The sequence below is a fragment of the Gymnoscopelus microlampas genome (genome assembly GCF_963454915.1).
Source record: "Gymnoscopelus microlampas genome assembly, chromosome: 1".
Lineage (NCBI taxonomy): Eukaryota > Metazoa > Chordata > Actinopteri > Myctophiformes > Myctophidae > Gymnoscopelus > Gymnoscopelus microlampas.
Window position 1 is genome coordinate 27,813,411 of NC_139962.1, and position 21,262 is coordinate 27,834,672.

General features: G+C 41.8%; 1 protein-coding gene across 1 annotated transcript in view; it reads left to right on the forward strand.

Annotated features, from left to right (window-relative positions):
* Positions 1–9,037: 9,037 nt before the first annotated feature.
* Positions 9,038–21,262, forward strand: part of LOC311053302 (ATP-binding cassette sub-family C member 4-like) — a 41,886-nt gene continuing 29,661 nt past the window's right edge. The window contains exons 1-8 of the mRNA XM_084068763.1: positions 9,038–9,344; positions 10,934–11,044; positions 12,619–12,739; positions 13,810–14,034; positions 14,159–14,248; positions 17,717–17,880; positions 19,347–19,472; positions 20,996–21,245. Of these exons, the coding sequence (XP_083924889.1) occupies positions 9,268–9,344; positions 10,934–11,044; positions 12,619–12,739; positions 13,810–14,034; positions 14,159–14,248; positions 17,717–17,880; positions 19,347–19,472; positions 20,996–21,245 (1,164 nt within the window). The 5' untranslated portion in view covers positions 9,038–9,267. The remainder of the gene's footprint in view (positions 9,345–10,933; positions 11,045–12,618; positions 12,740–13,809; positions 14,035–14,158; positions 14,249–17,716; positions 17,881–19,346; positions 19,473–20,995; positions 21,246–21,262) is intronic.

Consider the following 21,262-nt stretch of genomic DNA (forward strand, 5'->3'; position numbering starts at 1 on the left):
AGAAAAAAGCATCCAGGTCTAGGAAGACAACCCTTAAAGAAACAACTTAAGGCCACATGAGCACTTAGTTTAAACCTATATGCATTGGCTGTTTTAAAAAAATCTGCAAATAAAATGTGAATATTTTGAATATTTTTTGAAACATTCTGGTACGGGGCTCCCCCGGCACGAAACATTTTCAGATGGGGGTTGACTTAGGGACAAATACTAGCCCTGAAACATGATGTGCTAGGACAAATACATACATTAAATATAATTTGGGGGTCTAACTAATTCTTTTTTAACTCTATGGTCTAACTCCATGACATGGAAATATTTGAGAACCACTGGTTTAAATAATAATTAAAACATTTGGAAGCAAGCCTAAATAAGCAAACGCAACCCGCAACTACCAATATTTTCAAGAAACTTTACAGAAAAACAAGCCCAAAGTGGCTTTTAGTAAGCGGACATGGCAACACTAGCTTCAGGTCGTAGTGTCTCTCTCGGTAAATCTGTCGCCCTCTGGTGGCGGTTAACCATTATGATGTTCATAGCCGGGTGTTCGACCCAGAGTTGTAGACGGACATCTGTGATCTGTGATCATGAATCATGATGACTCTAGAAGATGAAGATGATAGAGAAATGGGGAAAAAAATAAGAGAAGGAATTCACAGTGAGATTTGAACTCACACCCCTAACCTTGAGGAAGTATCACTGCTGTTGCATTTATCACAACATGACAACGAATTGATAGTGTGGAATGCTAGTGCATTTTATAGCTCTTTATTTATTGGTCATAAGTCATAATATATTTTGCCACTCAATAATTGACAGACGCCTTGAAACACACACACACACACACACACACACACACACACACACACACACACACACACACACACACACACACACACACACACACACCTGGTCTTCAAGATACACCACAACATTGGTATCCCCCTGTAACACCAGAGGCAGCTCCACGAATCATGTTCAACCCAGATTTGGCTCAACAAAGGGAATGAACTCGTTCTCATGCTATTCAATGTGGAATGCCCTACCAAAAGGAGTAAAGGAGTGTAAAACCCTACTCACTTTCAAAACTGCCCTAAAGATACACCTTCAGGAGGCTGCAATTCGAAAATCACCAGACCTGGCATCACCAGACCTGGCTGAGGAATGGGAGGGGTCATGGTGGTGAAGGAGGTAGCTTGGTGGTTGAGGAGTGGATGGCAGAGTCCATGGTGTTGGCATCACTTTCAGAGCAATTTGATGAACAACAGAAAGACTGACAGCCAGTCTTATCGTAACCCATCTGAATTGACAGGGCATCACTTTCATCACGCACACTCACGTTCAATATGTTTGCAGAACGTTATCATTAATCTGTGTGGATGCCAGGGGCATCATTTGGGGTTTCAGGGGATGGCAATTGCCACCCCCAGTGTTCACATTTAACCTCAAAAATGAACATTTTTACAGATTAATCTGATTTCAGATCAACGCTGCGCTGAGTGCATCTCAATCCATGCACATCCATACATGTGACAAATGTTATAGATATGCGTTTTCTTGTCTTTTCAAACATAATCCACCCATACTTTTTTTCTGAAATTATGCCTCTGTCCGAGTCTAATTATTTTGAGTTAGGCGTGGGTGTGGCTACACACCTGTTGTTTGATGAAAGAAGCTTCATCAGCTGTCCCTAGTACCCTACACTAAAACAGAGGTGACATGTCTGCATGGCTCTATCTTTAGTATGAGGAGAACTTACTATTTATTACCTAATATGCTCACCAACTACAAGGCCCTTGAGTTGAATGATTTTTAAAACAATGTATTTATGTATTGTGTGTATTTTACCTTTAAGTCAAGTCAAGTCAAGTCACCTTTATTTGTATGGCACGCCAAAGTGCTTTCGATTTTCAAACTTAACTCAGTTTCATTCCATCCATGGTATCTTTTTCATTACAGGTGCTCCAGTGTGCTCTACTGGTCAGGTGCCAGTGGTTTCTCTCACATGCTACTTACATTTTGACCTTCTCTGCATATTAAGGTTGTGGGTACTGTCACGGTCCGCTCCTCGGGCCTTTGTCTCGATTCTGATTCTGATTCTGATTCTGTTTGATTAGTCATGTTCTCCTCCTGTGTCCTATTAGTCCCCCAGCCTATCCCAGTGTTGATTGTCTGTTGAGTTCACCTGTGTCTTATTTTTTCCCTGTCTATTTAATCCCTCTGTTTGCATTCTGTGTATTCTTGTTTATTGTCTTATGTTGCCTATAGTTTGAGCATGTGTTCAGTCCTTGTTTGTACTCCGTTAATAAACCCTTTAAACCGACCTGTTGTGCCTCTGTCTCTCCTGCACGTGGGTCCTACTAACCTGACTCTGCCAGATGGGGGCGGTACAAGCTTTTTGGATCTGGCAGCGTCAGGTTACCTACATTCTGCCCCGACTCAGACTGTGCAGGTACCCCACATTCCAGCAGCTGTCATGTGTTCCCCTAGGGCAGCTGAATCTCAACCTTTTTGAAAGGTGTTACTGGACACCTTTACAACCACTCTGGTGAAGGAATTTCTATTTCTAGCTATTTATTCCAAGATTTATGTAATGTCCCCTGACTACTTAGCTGTCAGCTGTCCAACTATTGAGCCTGTTACCGTTTCAGTAGTTACAATTTCACAACTTTATCTAACTTTTACTACCAGGATGTCACAATGGTGCCTTTAAAAAATACACATAATTCCCAAAAGGTTCAACCAGCAATTTAAAATAATAGGTGTTCTGTCTGATCGTTCTGTCTGTGCCCGTTCTGGCGCCTAAATGGAATCTGACCTGATTTATACTACTTATGGCCTCTTTTTGAGTTATTTTCGACTACATATATATTATATATGCATGTATATATGTATGTACATGTCTATAAGAAACCATTTATACCAGGTTTAGATAATTTTACTCCATTTAGGAGCAGTGTAGCACAAACTGTAAGTCCCAAATGTGGCAAACAAATGGGTGTTGGGGTACATATTCTCTTAAAAAATGGTGTTTTATGGGAAAGATTGACCCCCAAAACTCAAGAAAAGACACTAAATATGTTGGATAACTTTACATAAACCCTCCAATATTGAACACCATTTGACCCAAAGCTTCCACTAAATCCATGAAGGAAAACTTTTAATATTATGGTGTAAGAGGGTATTAGGACCAATAAAAACTATATCACATTACTATTCTGTTATTTTGGGCCTTTATTTGGCTTAGATTGGCTGGCCTACTAATCAATCTTCCACCTCCCTTTCTCAAGAAACTCCACCTGCTAGGTAAACTTCTGCAGGTAGGACTCTAGATTAGATAACATAGCCTCTTTCTGTCAGCAGGTGAAGACTGGTTTGTCTGTTGAGATTAATGTTGTGTTAAGCTGTTGTAAGCTATTGTACCTAGACAAGACCCTAAACCTAACTTGTCCTTACATTACATCCATGATCCAGTATTTTATCATTATTGTATATTTTTATTACATTATTATGACAGTTCTTTTCTTTAATATCTTATTACGTTATTACTGTTAGCATATTTTGCAGAACAAGTCCCAACAACATTTCACTACTTATATGAATAAAACATATAAGCAGGGAAATGTTGCTGGGACTTGTTCTGCAAAATGAGGGGGTTCCAGGGGATGTAGGTTAACCCTGTATACATCAGCGATTTGAAAATAGATGATCTACAAGCTCACCACACATCACGATGTGAACTCGTTGTGAGCTTGTATATCTGTTACTTTCAAAAAAGAATTAAGGAATTTGGAAGATTTTTTGGGAAGATTTTCAGGCCACTACACAGCCTTCAAATCCAGTCCTATATTGTGCTTCTCAGAGCAATTGTCAACAAGTTCTGGCCATTTGAAATGTTAGACACTGCTGTAGTGTCCCCTAACATGGCCCCTGGGGGCCACATGTGGCCCCTGGTGTGACTAATGGCAGGGCAGACCCCTGAACAGTGTTTGTGCCAAGTTTGGTGTGAATTGGAGCAACAGGGCACATGTGACTCCCAGGGGCCTCCATGGCCCCTGATGTGGCCCCTGGGTTGTGTCTATTGTCATGGCAGACCCCTGAAGAGTGTTTGTGCCAAATGTTATGCGGATCGGAGCAACGGTGCGCCTCGCAAGTCTGCATGTTAAGTTTATGACGTGACATCCACCATCCACCGTCCACCCACCCTCTAGGCAATTTTAATATAGGATTCTAACGACACATGTCTTGTATGGGTGTCCCTGACACTAAATAGTTTCAGATGGGGGATCCGCAGCCAAATTCATATTAATTTGGAGGTCCTTGACATGCAAGTTTGAGAACCACTGTATGTAGTCGGATGGAATGCCTCAAAAGGATCCTCTGAGGAGATGAGATTTAGCCCGCTATGGGGGTCGGGGTGAGGAGAGAGTGGGAACAGAGGGGGAGGTGGAAACCGGGCATGGCACTTCTCTCTCAGCAGGACTTTTATATTAGTGCAGGAGCCACCTGGCCTGCTGTTTATTTTTAGGATATTCTTTCCTGTGTGAGTGTGTGTGTATGTTTTATGTGGGTTCGTGTAAATATGAGTGTGTATATTGATATACTCTGTGTGTGTGTGTGTGTGTGTGTGTGTGTGTGTGTGTGTGTGCGTGCGTGCGTGTGTGTGTGTGTGTGTGTGTGTGTGTGTGTGTGTGTGTGTGTGTGTGTGTGCGTGCGTGTGCGTGTGCGTGTGTGTGTGTGCGTGCGCGTGCGCGTGCGCGTGCGCGTGCGTGTGCGTGTGCGCGTGCGTGTGTGTATGTGTGTAAGAGAGAGAGAGAGATCAGATAGGGACAGATATACTAGATACATTTTAGAAGAAACTGGATGTCTGCACCATTCTGTCAGTATTGACTATTAAACATTTGTTTAGTTTAGTTGGATTTCTGGTTTTGCTTGTTTCAGTTCAGTCAGCATGTGGCTGCTGATGGCTTGACTTTCCCACTGGGTCATAGTGAGGGATTGATTACTGTAACTGACTGAAGCCACATGTTAGTCAATTTTGTGGGGGGAAATTTGCACAAAGGAGAGTGTGTGAAATAAACAAATTGGTCATGCTTGATTTTATAGCCTGCAATGTACAGTTTAATTACTCCAGGGTTATGGTGTAATCGTTTGTATTAAGTGTATGTACCAATACTAAGAAATATAGGTACTGGGGAACAAAATGTAATTGGGGCAGGGGGTGGCGGCTTATAATTTAGTTATTATCTAACTACCGGATTCTGTACTATAGGCTACCATAAACCTAAGCAGAAATGTGGATGTTTCAGGGAAGATGGACTTATAGATTAACTTGTAGTTACAGGTTAATGCACGGTATGCATGACTGCAACCTTTTCCTTCCATGACAACTCTGAGGCCACATGAGGCCATGCAGGTGATGCAGCGTATGTCATCTAAAGAACTGTTAAATTTCCCTCTGTTACCTCTAGTTACATGGTAACTACATGGTATGTCATCTAAAGAACTGTTACATTTCTCTGTTACATCTAATTACATGGTAACTGCATGGTATGTAATCTAAAGAACTGTTACATTTCTCTGTTACATTTAGTTACATGGTAACTAGGGTATGTAATCTAAATGTCCCTATGTTACATTTAGTTACGTGCAACTAGTCTATATGTAATCTAAACTAAAGCACTGTTAAAATCTCCCCTTGTTACTGATGTGCCGTGGCACTCCTGTCACTTGGTTCAATGAACCCTAAAGTCCAGTTTATAGACGACATACACAGAAATTACCGTTCACATGCGCAAGGCATCTTTATTGACAAACAAGGGAGATTCCCTCTATACTATGTGAATAAAAGAACAGCAAATTAATGATATTAAAACAATACGACCTGATATATCACGAAGGCAAATCGCTCCACATCTAGGTCTGCATGCAAACAAGCGTTCGGTTGAGCACCTGGAGAATTCTGAAGTTCTTATCTATTACATTCAGTATATCAACGCTGTGGCTATCAAGGCCTTCCTTCTTACTGTGCTCCACACTCTATAAAGTAAAGGTTGACGGCCCAAGGTTCCACAATGGACCATCATTACATGGTAATGTAGTTACCATGGTAGGCTGTGTCGTGGGCTGTGTCCTGTTCCCCAATCCCCATAGGCCTATTTATCTGGCCTACATATCTCACTACTACGTACAGTAGTATTGGTACTGAGTACTGGTACACTAATTAGTACAGCATATTTGTATATCCAGAGTAATTAGCTAGGCCATTGGTTCTCAAAGTGGGGCCCGGGGACCCCCAGCGGTCCTTGGAGGGGTTCCAGGGTAGCCTGATTATCAGCCTGAAGCTGCTCACTCAGAGAGTGGGCGGGGTCTATGGTCTGGAACCAGGCTAGTTCCAGGGGGTCCCCAGCAAAAGTGGTCAATGTAGTGTTACAATCATTTTAACAACTTTAATCATTTATATGTTGGCTATTCAAAAATAGCAGATCTACAAGCTCACAGCGTATCACTTTGTGCCACGCTGCGAGCTTGCATCTGCTATTTTTTTAAATATTGATCCATCTTCTCTCCATGGGGGGGGGGGGGTCCTCTGGCACAAAACTTTTCAGATGAGGGGGTCCGTGGCCAAATATAATAAATATAATATAACAATTTGGGGGTCCTTGGCACGAAAAAGTTTGAGAACTACTGAGCTAGGCTGTAGGCCTAATCTTACCAACAAATGTGTTGTCTACAAATATGAAGCGGAATTGCTTGACCTTGCATGACTGACTGAATAACTGACCTGCCCTTCGTTAGGCAGATAGTGAATAGTGTAAAACCTTTCACCTTCTTATGAGTCAACAGGGTTGAGTTCAGTTCAGCCCTAACTCCTGACTCTATGCTGTGTACAAGTTATTACACATCAAAACCAATGGCGTGCGGAGTTAATTGTTTTCAAACCAATCGTGTGAAGTCAAGGAGGAAATTGGAGGCTTGGCTTGTCCCTTGTCCTGCTAACAAGATCCCATAACCCGGAGGGCTGGTCGTGCGGTGATTGGCTGGTTTTGTTACAGTAGCTTGCGTCACCAGGCTTTCCCTGTTCCCCAGTATGAAAACCAGAAGAGTGAACTGTTCATTGTGTGAAGTGTGCCCAGAGACAATGCTGCACTTATTTTGGAATTGTACCCACACTAACAAGTTTTGGAAGGATGTATCTCGGTAAATTGTTGACAATGTTGACTCTGACTTTTGTCTTTACTGGCAAAATGTACTGTTTGGCTTCAATAATAATAGTATGGTATTCATAATTAATTTGATCATTATTCTAGCTAAATTTCATATACATAAATCCAAAATGAGTTATTCCAAACCCTCTTTCATGTCATTGTTTTTTTAGATTGAAGCCAAGCAGTACATTAAAACAATTTATAGGACTCAAAAAAATAAGAAAGCTGCAAGAACTGTCCTTTTGTGTTCACTCTTAAATGTTTTCTGTTAGTAAATCCCCCTGGCTCTGATGTTGTTGTATTGATGTAATCACAACTTCTTTGTTTGTGTTTGTGTTGTTTGCTTTGTATTGTATTGTATTGTAATGACATGATGATTGTTATAAATAAAGATTTGTGAGGAAAAAAATATTTTTCCACTATTGTAAAAAAAAAAAAGTGAGGGGGGGGTGGGGGGGGGGGATTTAAAAAAAAACCCTGTGGAAATCCTGGCCATCGGTCTATATAGGACCGAAGTCTGACGTAATTTACACATCCTACCTGGTTCTCGGTTTTCCACCCCCATTCTGAATCCCCATAGACGTATTTAATATCGCATCAAATAAGAACTGTGTTCCAAAAATAAACAAATGACCCTGGTGGTTTTACTCTTATGGATATGAAGCATCAACTGACGGTGAGAAAACGATAATGTTACTTCCGCCGAATTAGTTACATTTTCGCCAGAAACAGACTATATCAAATATAAGTGACTGACTATAATAAACGATACAGAACCTCCTCCCTGACAATATCGCCAGGACAGTTTGTTTATTTTTGGACCACAATTCTTATATGAGACGATTCTAAGATGACCCAATGTTATTCTCCAGAGCAAAATTACTTTACGAACCTGGGGATGAACGAGTGACGTCAGGACATCTGTAGGCCTACTCTATAACTCACCTTCCGTATCCAGGAATTTGCACACACACATACATGCACACACCGTTTCCGTATCTGCTCTAGATCCTGGATCAGCAACCTGTGTAGACAATTGATAGTTTCCTAGTCTTGCGAGCCAGACTTTTTTGTTGTTGTTGTACCATTCGGAGATTTTGGAATAGTTGCCTGGCTACTTCTAATTGATTGATTGATTCCTAATGCTGAACTGACAGAGGTTAATTAATCATCAGAGCTTGGTTGAGCAAAGTCTCTGCCAGCAGGCAGCACATACAGTATATCATATCCACTGTCGATAGTTTGTGTATATATATTATATACATTCATATACTGGTGATAGTAGTTTATTAGATCAAGTGCAGCTGGATAGGGGCAGATTTTATTTTATTTGAATTATATAAAATCTATCTATCTATCTATCTATCTATCTATCTATCTATCTGTCTACCTAATACCTATCTATCTATCTATCTATCAAGCTGGTGTAGACATGTCAGACATACGAAAGTAGGGGATTTGGATTCTGTCCCTTACATAACTATAGGACGGCGAAGAGTCGGCTGAAGCAGACTTCCCAACCTCGACATGGCGACTCGCTCACTTTAGCTCGCTTGGCGGTGCCTCTTGTGGCTCAAGTCTGCTTCAGACGGCGCGCCTCCATTGCCTCAGTTGAAAACAAGCGCTCCCCAGTCCCTTATGTCTTGCCTCCTATGGAAACAATACCGGCATCTATCTATCGTCCTAGCAACCGGCTATTGCCGCTAAACCAATCACAACGCGACCGCCCTCCGGGCTATGGGACGTAAGATGTTCGGTGGAGAGAGGGAACAGAAACACACATAACAGCGGCGTTTCCAATACTAAACCCGAACCAAACCCTCACCCTAACCCTAACCGCACGCGGATGCCACATAGTCGGAGAAAAGGTCTGTCGGATTAACGCATGCCTCCCGTTTCAGCCTGGGGGGAAGTAGACTGGACTGCACTGCACAGTAGATGACAGGCAGACAGGGCAGTGTAACATGTGCCTACTACAAAGTTACACAACAAGTCGTTTCCGTCCAGCAGGAAGAATAGGTGCAGTTCATAAGTGGAAGGTACCCGAGAAGTTCGGAACACGATGGAGAAGCTGAAGAAAGATGCGAACAAGACGAACCCCGCGGCCACGGCGAGTCTTTTCTCCCAGGTATTCTTCTGGTAAGTCAACAACGGTACACACGACAATATACTGCAGTGTTGAAAGATTTATTGTTTTTTAAAATGAACTGTTTCTGTTTTTTCTTTGCCCTTGAGTTTCAAAGCGAGATGTTTTTTTTACAGTGTCATATTTAGCCTCCTGTGATGGCGTGATAAGGAGGCTTCGCCCAAGTTTTCGTTTGCCAATTTCCAGTGACATTTCCCTGCTGAATCATTTGACGTAGCCTAGTGACCGAAGAGTACACACACACACACACACACACACACACACACACACACACACACACACACACACACACACACACACACACACACACACACACACACACACACACACACACACACACACACACACACACACACACACACACACACGCACACACCACTCTCACCCCCAGGAGAAAGCGTGTTAATGTAGGAACCACCAATGGGTAAACGCCTGGTTGATCACACTTTTGCTCTTCAATGGGACATTATTGCAGCACATTTTCAGAACAAGTCTATCTACTCAAACCTGAGCAGAAGCCAAACACCCATCCACTGCTTATTAAGAAATCATACTGTCTGTCAATTACAATCCTATTACATGTACAGACTCTTGTCTTCTTGTGTATAAGATATTGCATGGTTGGTTCTCCCCCCTACCCAGGGTCATGACAGAGAATATTGGATGTTGATAGTATGACTTGCATCATTAAAAAGTTTTACTTTAGATACCACCCCCCTTTCCTCCCTTGGAGCAATTATTTTCTTAGTTTGTTATCGTAATACCTCTGGTACCCTCCTCCCCCATCAAATATAATATAATATCCTTTTCGATATTGTGACAATAATATTGTATTGTCATGATATCTTTTTTTAAATGTTTAAAAATACCTGATCTATAGGTTTAATTGTAAATCTGCTATTTCCCATTTTTGAAAGTGTAAAATAGGACTGTACTGACCCATAACTACTGAATTACCCCCACAGGATCAATAAAGCTGTATCTATCTATCTATTTCCCCATTGCAATTAGAACTGCAGACTCACTCCCAATCTCCAACCGTAATCTGAAGACTCACCCCTACAGACTCCACCAGCCCGTAGCACTTGCCCTAGCCTATATGACCTTGCAGGCTTATGCAAAGGCTAAAATGTAATTTAGATGGCATGTTGTGTAGACAGATGCCAGGTCATTTGTAGACCTGGCATCCTATAGTGTGTGTATAGTTTTGATTGTTTTTAATATTCTACTGTTTAGACTGATGATAGGTTCTTGGTTTACCTATGATCCTAGAAGACTATTTCTATGCATTTGATGTATTACCTCGTGTTGTCCTTGCTTACTGCAAATCGCTCTGGATTAAGAGCGTCTGCTAAATGCCTAAATTGTATGACACAAAATAAACTTTAACGTTTTTAAAACATGGTATCTGGGCTGCACAATCCATGGCGATCATGTTGACTAAATCAACCCGGTTTATTGCAGAGTTTTGTTGCAGTACTCAATTTGGTGTCTGCCCCCTTCTCTAACTGTCTGTCTTTGTTTGTGTTTCCTTATGTACTTACTATATCTGTCCCTCTTTCTCTTCCTGTGGTATTATAAGCTGGCTGAACCCGTTGTTTCGTATCGGCTCCAAGCGGAGGTTGGAGGAGGATGACATGTATAAAGTGCTACAAGAGGATGGCTCTCAGAGGTTGGGACAGGAGCTACAGAGGTAATTGAACTATGGCATCTTTGTCACTCACATTGGATTACATCTGTGACGCCACTTCTCAACAAGTGGGTTGGGACGCAAAAGTTGTGCACAAGATGCTGTGGTAGACAAAGAACAAATTATTGTGTTATTTTGTTTAAGTTCTGTATTCATGGCCAACAGAAACACTAGTGATTCCAGTTGGGAACCAATGGATAAGGGACGGGTGTAACATCAATAATTGCCTGCAATCCCAATAATACAACAATAATCACAATTTGCTGATGCCAATTATTGTTGTATTATTGGGATGATGGCGGTTGATGGATAGCTTAGGAATCACTTTTATTTCCCAAGAAACGCTTTGTTAGATTTGTGTGCTGATGTGCTGTATACGTACCTATACCTGTCGTAATCTCCACTGTGGGATTCCTTGCTATGGGGACATACCTGGGGACCAGGTACTGTTTGGTAGGCCTGCCCACAGTGATCCAGGCTATTCTCTGTATCTTGACAGCTAGATACTGTAGGTGCATTTTCCGCGTGGGCCTGTTACAGACAAACAGGCCCACACGAATAAAGACTTTGTGCTTTTAATTTCCCTAGGGGCTATAGGTGTTAGTTCAATTTCTGTTGTTTTCCATGGTTCATGTTGGTCCTCTTCCAGAGGCAAAAATGTTTTTAAACTGCGGTCATGTGCGCACAAATTTGAGATAATTTTAGACACAATCCCACTTCTTAAAGTGACCGTACACAATTTTGTTTTGTCTTAAGCATTTTATATGAATCGGGCGTAAGTATATCATGGGAAATTACCTTACTATTAAGTTAAAGAATTAATCCAAGAACGTTTTTATGAATGAGACATGTGGTCATTTCTCATTGACTGTGTTTAGTCATTAGTAATATGGTTCCTTGGTGATCATTATTGTCATTTTTAACTGTTGATATTCCACTTCCAATTATTTCCACTCGGCTGATAATAGTTTAACCCATTTAGACTGGGAACCCCTATATGTAACTATACCTTTCAATCCGGGGACCCCTTTTGGTGTTGTTGTTGCTATGTACGGTATATAGCAACTTACTTTTTGATTTATTTATTTTTATAAATATTTGAAGTTTTTCAGAAAACGTGGCTCAGGATTTAGAAGGCGTTTTTAGAAACGGCCTCAGGTCTAAATGGAGGATCTGGCTAACGTATGTCAGAGCAAGACATTGATGACTGGGTTGTTCCACGGTCATCTTTAGTGTCATTGGCATTCATTCACTGGAGGTTTCTACACTTAGAGCCCTATTTTGCATGCTTCTCCCAAGTCGACTTAATCGCCACTTGATATGTTTCTTCAATTAGGGTTTTTCACCTGTTTAATATTTTCCACTATGCTGTAAGATGTTGCTGTGTTCGCTTTCACTTTCACTTTGCATGACCTTTTGTGAGAGTCAATCACCAAATCAGACCACAATCATACATGGTTTAGTGAGAAAAAGGGAACAGAGGAAGTCAAACTGCCTGGAGGGGAACTTTAATATTAGTTCAAATAGGCGTTAACCTGAATGTACAGCCACGTGACATGAAACCTTCTCCCCTACAGGTACTGGGATTATGAAGTTCAGAAAGCTGCCAAAGAGCTGAGGTCACCTAAACTCACCAAAGTTATCATTCAGTGCTACTGGAAGTCCTATGCAGTGTTGGGCATCTTTACGCTGATTGAGGTCTGTGACTGTGTTGTTAATCCAAAAAATACCCATCACTGTATGGATTGTTGCAATTTAAATCACAAGAGGATGCATTATTCTTATTCTTAAATGTCGCTGTTCTAGTGTGATGAAAAAGTCCTAACCTATAAATCAATTTGCATACCATCAGACACCAAGATGTAGGGTATTTTTTGCTGCACTATATTATTGATTTCTTCACATCAGAACAATAGGATTTACGTTGAAAATCTATTAAGTTTTCCTGCATGTAACATGTCACAGAAAGCTTCCATAAGACATTGTATTCAACTTTCTTGTTATCTAATTACCCTAGCCTGTGACACTATAAATATAGCGCTATGAACAGTCAGGCTATTATTGCTGTGTGCCACTGCCACGTGAAACCCTGCAGATCAAGCTGACTGCACTTTAGCCTAATCTTACTGTGTTTTCCCTACTTGAGGCACAATGGAATAAAGTAGTCCTTCCTTAACACTGCTTCATTGGTCATTGTTTGTACTACCCTTCAGTAATGGTCTGAAGAAATTAGCCATACTTACTTTATCACGTAAACATCCCTCACACAACACAATTAGTTTTCACTTCAGTTCATAATCATCTCCCTCATGCTTATTAGCTTCGTCAGAAGAAATGCAAGCACACATTTCAGTTTCTCCACTCTAGAACAGCTAAGTCCCAGTTCAGTCTTCACTTTTTGCCCGTTGAACGATGAATCGTGAAAATAGCTGATTCACAATGTGTCCCATAGCAACACGTTGTGAGCTTGCAGATCTGCAATTTTCACCTATAATGACATGCCCAAAATAGGGATGCCAGGTTGAAAGTGTGTAATTAATGAACAATTTGTTCTTTATTTTAATTCTTTGTTTGGTTTCTTTACAAACTGTAATAAATATCTCTGCTAGCGAGAGGGTTCTGCTCATATCTGTTACTACTTCACTTACTTACACAAATAACTTGACACGAGCATTTGAAGAGTTCATGTTCAAAATGTCATACTTCATGAGCTGTTTGGGAAAAAGAAAGTCTTCTCACGGGTCTCTGTTTTCTCTCGCAACAATCAGGAGGTCATTAAGGTGATCCAGCCAGTGTTCTTGGGGAAAATGATCCAGTATTTTGAGAATTACGAACCAGAGGACACGGGGAGCCTGTCTACGGCCTATGGATATGCTGCTGGGTTGTGTCTCTCCACCTTGGTCCTGGCTGTGCTCCATCACCTGTACTTCTTCCACGTCCAGAGAGCAGGCATGAAGCTCAGAGTGGCCATGTGTCACATGATCTACAAAAAGGTCAGCACCCAATATGTTAGATCTACAATGAAATCAAGCTGCACACTTATGCTGCAGGAGCGAAGCTCATTTAAATATTGCTTTGATTTGTGATTTGTAAATTGTGACATCTGTCTGCCTTCAGGCCCTGTGCCTCAGCAGTGCTGCAATGGGGAAAACCACCACGGGTCAGATTGTCAACCTCCTCTCCAACGACGTTAACAAGTTTGATGAGGTATGCCAAGCTCATATGAGCACAGCTTCCCTTGACTACATTTCAAGGAGCTGGAGAAAATGCCATGGGGTCACAAAAATCAGAAGGGTTTGTTTGAACTGGAATCGGACAGTTGGATTATGAAATATCTTGTGTTCAGAGTTTAGATTTTGGCCTGAGGGTGGCGCTAGAGGAAAGGTCATGGGGTCACTCAAATGGTTAGTGTTCATCCTCCAAGGACCATGAAGGTGCACAGCAAAGTCCACAGCAATCCAGCCAGTAGCTTTTGAGATATACTGTTTTGGACCAAAGTGGTGGACTAACGGACCGACATTGCCATCCTTTGAGCCTCGCTGCTATCAGGGCAAAAATACATGAAACGGCAGTTTTAGCTGGATTGTGGGAGTTCTTTTGCCGCTTTTTGAGACTTAAATTTAATCAGAAGTTACTATCCTGAAGGCAAATTTGAGGCTATGTTTATGTAAAGTTTCTGTCCAGAATTGTAGCATTACTGAACACCTCAGGATATGTGTGGTGTCTACTGTCTTTACGCTGTCCCAAGTTCAAACTCGGTTCACACAAACAGGCCCACCCTAGCTGGAGGTTAGAATCCCAGAGCTGAGCTGGCTCTGTGCCAGCTTCTCCACTTTAAAGTCTTGAGTTTCGTTTTAATCAGTGGGTACGACACCTGCGGTGAAAACTCTGCAGCTCTCGGGCATTCTGTTCCCCCGACAATGAGCTGTTAAGTACACCTTGCATAAAGGTCATGTGCTTGGATTGCCCCAGTGTCTCCCCAACTCAGGATTGAAGACTTGAAGTCATTGTTGACTGGTCACAGCTTTTAGATTACCATGAACAGGAATGTTCATCCCCTGCCTGGCTGTAGTCTGTGATGTTATGTCACCTGTCAATGTTTGGGTTATTCTTAAATCCTGTGATAATGTTGGATCGGTGTTATAATAATTGTGTACGTCATTAGTGTCCTGTTTACACTTTTTAAATGCCTGTCCTCAGCCACTACTATATCTTTTTTTTTTTACACTTTTAGCTTACCTCTCCTCACTGAGTTCTTTAGTCACCAAGCCTGAGTCACCATGTCTCTCACATTTATGATGGTAGATTATTATGATTGCGTTCCTGATAACATTCCACATGCTCATGTTGTTTTCATAGTTATATACAAGTAGATACCTCATTGGCCACTGCTGTTCACTGCGGCTGCCATATTAGCTGGGTCAAGCCATACATCATAATGTACTATATGTATGCCCCATGTGTCTGTTTAAAGCAGGAGATCTCTCCACAATTAAAATCATCATACCTCGATGAATTCTGAACAGATTTTCACACAGTTTAGTTTGGTAGAAATTCCACACATGTAGTCAGTTATGATATAGCATACTTGGTCAAATATAAAATGTGGGTTTTCATACCACAACACTTTGGTAACAGTAATGGTTATAAAACAAACATTTTACTCTCCACTCTCCAGGTACTTACTGTACATGCCACTAAGGCATGGCTCAGCTTATATGGCGGCGACGTTGACATACGACCCCAATGGCCAGTGCGGTGTAGTATTTATGTCCATAGACATAGATGACTCATTGGCCAGTGGGGCCGCACGCCAACACCACCCCCATATATGTGGGGAAGCCTGCCAAAACTGCACTGCAAGAAATATGCCTGAGTTGTATTAGAAGTAGAGACTAAAACTCATTTCTGTTTTATAACCATTACTTTAACTATCTATGTAAGATAAGGGGTTTTGGTATGAAAACCCACATGTTGTTTTTAATCATGTATCCTACTGTATATCATCAACTATATTTGACCAGACTTTACACTTGATTTTATTGCCTTTGTAAACATTGTCAATAATACTTTTCAGACATTTCAGTCTCTATTTTAAAGTCATCTTTCAATTATCATGAAATGCGTTTTTGTAAATTATGATCCCATTAATTTTAAAATTGATGATAAAGTAGGGTATGCCTCTAGGGCTTATACTGGTTTTACTAATCACCAATCACCACTGCTTCCAGTGATTGGTTGGAGAATACTATTTAAAGCCTTCAAACACCTATGGTCTCTGGCAGCACTTGAAGTAGTGCTGTACACACACACACACACACACACACACACACACACACACACACACACACACACACACACACACACACACACACACACACACACACACACACACACACACACACACACACACACACACACACACACTCTCTTTGTGTTCAGTGAAAAAGTATGTTGTTGTGAAGTTTATGTTCTGTTAAAGTATTTGTTCACACAGTCTGATGTGACAAATTTAAGTTAACCTGGTTATGTTTAGGGCCACGGAAGCCAGGTTTTTGTATTCGTCCTGTTTTGGTAGATTAGGTTAGATCAGGAAAGAATTAGGGTTGTAGAAATGGGAATTCCCCTCTTCAAAGTCGCCACTCGTAAAGACAGTGATGTCACTGAAATGTGACTACTTGTCTGTCTGCCGTCTCCCCTCTGATAACATAAGGGTAACCCATTCATGAGATGAGATGAAATGAGACATACTTTATTAATCCCCGAAGGGAAATTGAGGCGTTACAGCAGTACAATGCGACAGAATAAATGAAGAATCTACCAGACAAACAGAAACGTTTGTCCCTAATCCTCCTCTCTGCGACTGACTGACCACAGAGCCAGCCTTCTTTATGAATTTATTGAGCTTGTTCAGCTCACAGGCCTTGATGCCACCCCCCCCCCCCAGCATACCACTGCATAGAACAGAATGCTGGCTACAACAGACTGGTAAAACATTATCAATAGCCTGCTACACACATTAAAGGACTTGAGCCTCCTCAGGAGATACAGTCTGCTCTGTCCATTTTTGTGGACAGCCACTTGTGTTGTCTTTCCAGTCCAGATCCTTGTTCAGGTGGACGCCCAGAAACCTATAGGAGTCCACAATCTGTACCTCTTCCCCCTGGATGGTAATGGGTACTGGCGGTCCTCCTCTTGCCCATTACCATCCAGGGGGAAGAGGTAGAGATTGTGGCAAATTAATTAATTATGTGAAACACATCATCTATTGAGAAAACAAGACGATATGTTGACAAAGACACCCCATACATTTGGAAACAATCATCTCCAGTTCATGTAGGATTATTTTAGAAGTAGGCTAACTACTGCTGAATTACAGTGGCTTCTATGGGCTGGCCTGCTGTACACTGTTCTACCTTACCACGAGTGGTTGCGCTGTCTCAATTGTGGGTGTGAATTTGTAGGCGCCCATGTGTCTCTATAGCATTTGTTTTCTGCTTCCATTTTGGGAACAATATGGCGGATTTGAATAAGCTGAAATAGTGGCCTCAAAAAGCCAATGGGTGATGTCACCGCTCCCTTCGTCCATATCATATGTTTTTACAGTCTATGGAACCACAGTGGCCATTGAGGTATCTTATGTTTATATATCTATGATTTTTTTTTTATGGACAGGTGACCATCTTCCTGCACTTCCTGTGGGTGGGGCCTCTCCAGGCAGCAGCCGTCCTAGGGCTGCTGTGGGTGGAGATCGGCCCATCATGCCTGGCAGGCATGGCGGTCCTCCTCATCCTGATGCCCACGCAAACTATGTTTGGCAGACTTTTCTCCAAGTTCAGGTAACTCACAGACACACCTTCCATTGATTCCTATTCCCTACATCCATTCCCTTGCTGCCTAACCTCACCGCTACATGCCCAATGTTACCGTGGCCATAAGCCCTTAAAGGAGAATTTCGCTCCAGGCTTTTTCTTACCTTTTATTTGAGGTTATTAACTCCCCATAAGAGTGGTCTACGAGCCCAAATTCATAACGAGCGATGTTGTCCATTTTGGCAGACCCCCACTGCAGTTCCGAAGCGGGAGTATACAGGCTGTGTTGTAATCCGCTTATTTATATTGGGTGCTATTGGGGTAGACGGTCTTCCGGGAGTCTCGCGAGAGATTTCAAACAGGATTTCAGCAAAAGCTACTTTGACAACACTATGGTGGCTCTCGTGTGACAATAATACTGCAGTGACTTCCCTGAGGTCCTACACGACACATAGAAAAAAGTATTTTCGAGTGATATGAATAAGCGGATTACACCACGGTACTCTACACCGTGTACTCCCGTTTCGGAACTGCGGTGGGCGTCCGCCAAAATGGACAACATCGCTCGTTATGAATTTGGGCTCCTGGACCACTCGTATGGGGAGTTAACAACCTCAAAATGTTCCTTTAAACCTAAGCCCTAGAAGAGCTTCTTGAAAGGAGAGTAACCCAGGTTTTTTCCAAATCTTTCAATTTGGTTTTCATAAGACTGAGATAAAGCAATGCTGTCCTTAAAGGACCATACTGCCTTCAATACACGTCATTTCATGTTCACAGATTCAGCCATACAGTATATCGTATAACAGACATTTCTTCCGTTACTGGATTTATTTCTAGATTTTGCGTTTGTTTACTTTTTTTCCCCTGTCATTAAAACTGTACCAAACTTCTACCAAACTTGTGTGGTTAAGAAGTCGTGGATGTTTGCATCTCATGAATCCATGTTCTCTCCAGGGACTATTTTCGGCTAGATTTTTCTAATCTATCCACGTTTTACAATGCGTTAAACATAATGATAACATGACTTTTCTGTTTCAAGTTTTCATTTTCATTCCGTACTGAAATCAAACCACGGTATGCTATGGGAAATGGTCTGCAGTAATGTCAAATACACCATGAGACGTAGCAATGGGCCAGACCACCAGTATCGCCTGGACACATTGTTTCTTTAAGTGCCGGGGGGCATAGGTCAACGTTACGCAACAGTCAAGTCTAGTATAGCACTTTTCTGGGAATTTGACTTTATATAATCTTTGCCCTACTTTGGCACTTTTTGTGCTTTATACAGTCATACTGTGTTACTGATTATAAGACAGTGGTTGGATTTGTAGGTTGAGGTTGAGTTAAAGTATCCCTCATTAACTTTAAAATCTCGTAGCTCAGTTTAGTCCCCCCCAACTCACTTTCCATTCTCTGTGTGAGTGTGTATGTATGTGTAAAAATGCATTAACCCCCCCCCCCCCCCCCCCCCTCCGCCCGGCCTTCCCTTGCAGGAGTAAAACTGCTGCCCTCACTGACAACAGAATCCGTACCATGAACGAAGTGGTGTCTGGAATCCGGATCATCAAGATGTATGCCTGGGAGAAACCATTCTCAGCGCTGGTTTCTGAAGTCAGGAGGTAAAGCGAAGTATGCAACTGAATCAAAGTTTTTTTGTTTAGTTTTTTTGTTTTCTTGAAAGGATCAAATTTCCTTCCTCACTGTGTGCATTCAGACCGTGACCTCATGGCTACAAATGGCCATATCCTCTCAAAGCAACAAACAAACAAACAAACAAACAAATCTACAACAATAGAAGAATGAATATCCTAGGTCCTCTAGGTCAGCGGTTCTCAAACTATGGGTCGCGACCCAAAGTGGGGTCACGGGAAGGTGCCTTTGGGGTCGCGCAGTGGCAACCAAAAAATATGACTTTTTTTTTATTATCAAGAAACGGTAAAAAAAAAAAAAAAAGAAGGGGAAAAGAAGTGTGGTCGTCGCCAGCAATCAAACTATTGGCTTGACTCCACACACACACACACACACACACACACACACACACACACACACACACACACACACACACACACACACACACACACACACACACACACACACACACACACACACACACACACAGCTCCACCTCCAACAGCGACCCAGATCAAGCAGCAACAGGACAACACACACAAGCACTTGCTGAGGCACACAAACTGATTTAGCTCTGTTCATAAACGATTTACTTAGGAATTATGTTCAATAGGAGCGGGTGGCATAAAATAGCCAAAATAAATCCCATAACATATGGGGTCGTGGTATAAGAAAGTTTGAGAACCCCTGCTTTAGGTCCTTCTCCTCTCCCCTGTGCGGCTTCTCTTGACCTGCTTTATATGTAAAGTGTCTTTACATATCTATAAATAAAATGTACTGTAAATATGTAAAATAAAATACAATTTTATAAAAAATATTAAGCATAAATACAATGGATTGATTGATGTAATGTAAGCTGGTAATCTAGGAATTAAAGCTTATTACTTTAGGATTTCACATGTGTAAAATATAGAATCTGTTCTGAAGACACAGTTTAACTGCACTGAGAACACTGAGTGCAGCTCAAGCTTTGAGCACAGGATCAGATGTCAACTGCCTATCACTTACAGTACAGCGGACTGTGTTGTCCAGCACTAACATGGCCCACTACCCAGACATGTTTGCGCTGGGGCACAAATGGCTCAAATACATTAAAACCGGGAATCTGTGTAACCATTTGAACCATTATTTTATACTTTGGCTATTCAAAAATTCCGAGTGCCGCGTTATGAGCTTGTAGATCTGCTATTTTTGAAAGATTTGAGTTACAAATGTATCGCTTTAAAGATATATATATTCAAAGATTTGCAAAACAAATCATGATTTTTCAAAAAATAGCTTGTATATCTGCTAATTTTGAATAGCCAAATTATAAGATAATGGTTAAAGTGGTTAAAATCTAAAATGACAGCTGCTTTCCCGGTCTTAATGGGTTAATGGTGTCGTAAAAAGTGTGAAACCAAACCAGCCAACAATCACTGAAATGGACAAAAACATGACGTTTACATGTAAATTATATTCGTTTCACCTGGCAACCTAACTTCCAACATCCTCCTCCTCCTTATCTCCTCAGGAAGGAAATCTCCATGGTCATGAAGAGTTCCTACCTGCGAGGCCTCAACATGTCCTCCTTTTTCGCAGCCAGCAAGGTTATTGTCTTCGTCACCTTCACCGTCTACGTGCTTCTGGGGAACACCATCTCGGCCAGCCGCGTCTTTGTGGCCGTGGGCCTGTACTCCGCCGTGCGCCTCACCGTCACCCTCTTCTTCCCCGCCGCCATCGAGAAGCTGTCCGAATCCCGCGTCAGCATCCGCAGGATCAAGGTATGGGGGTGGCAAGC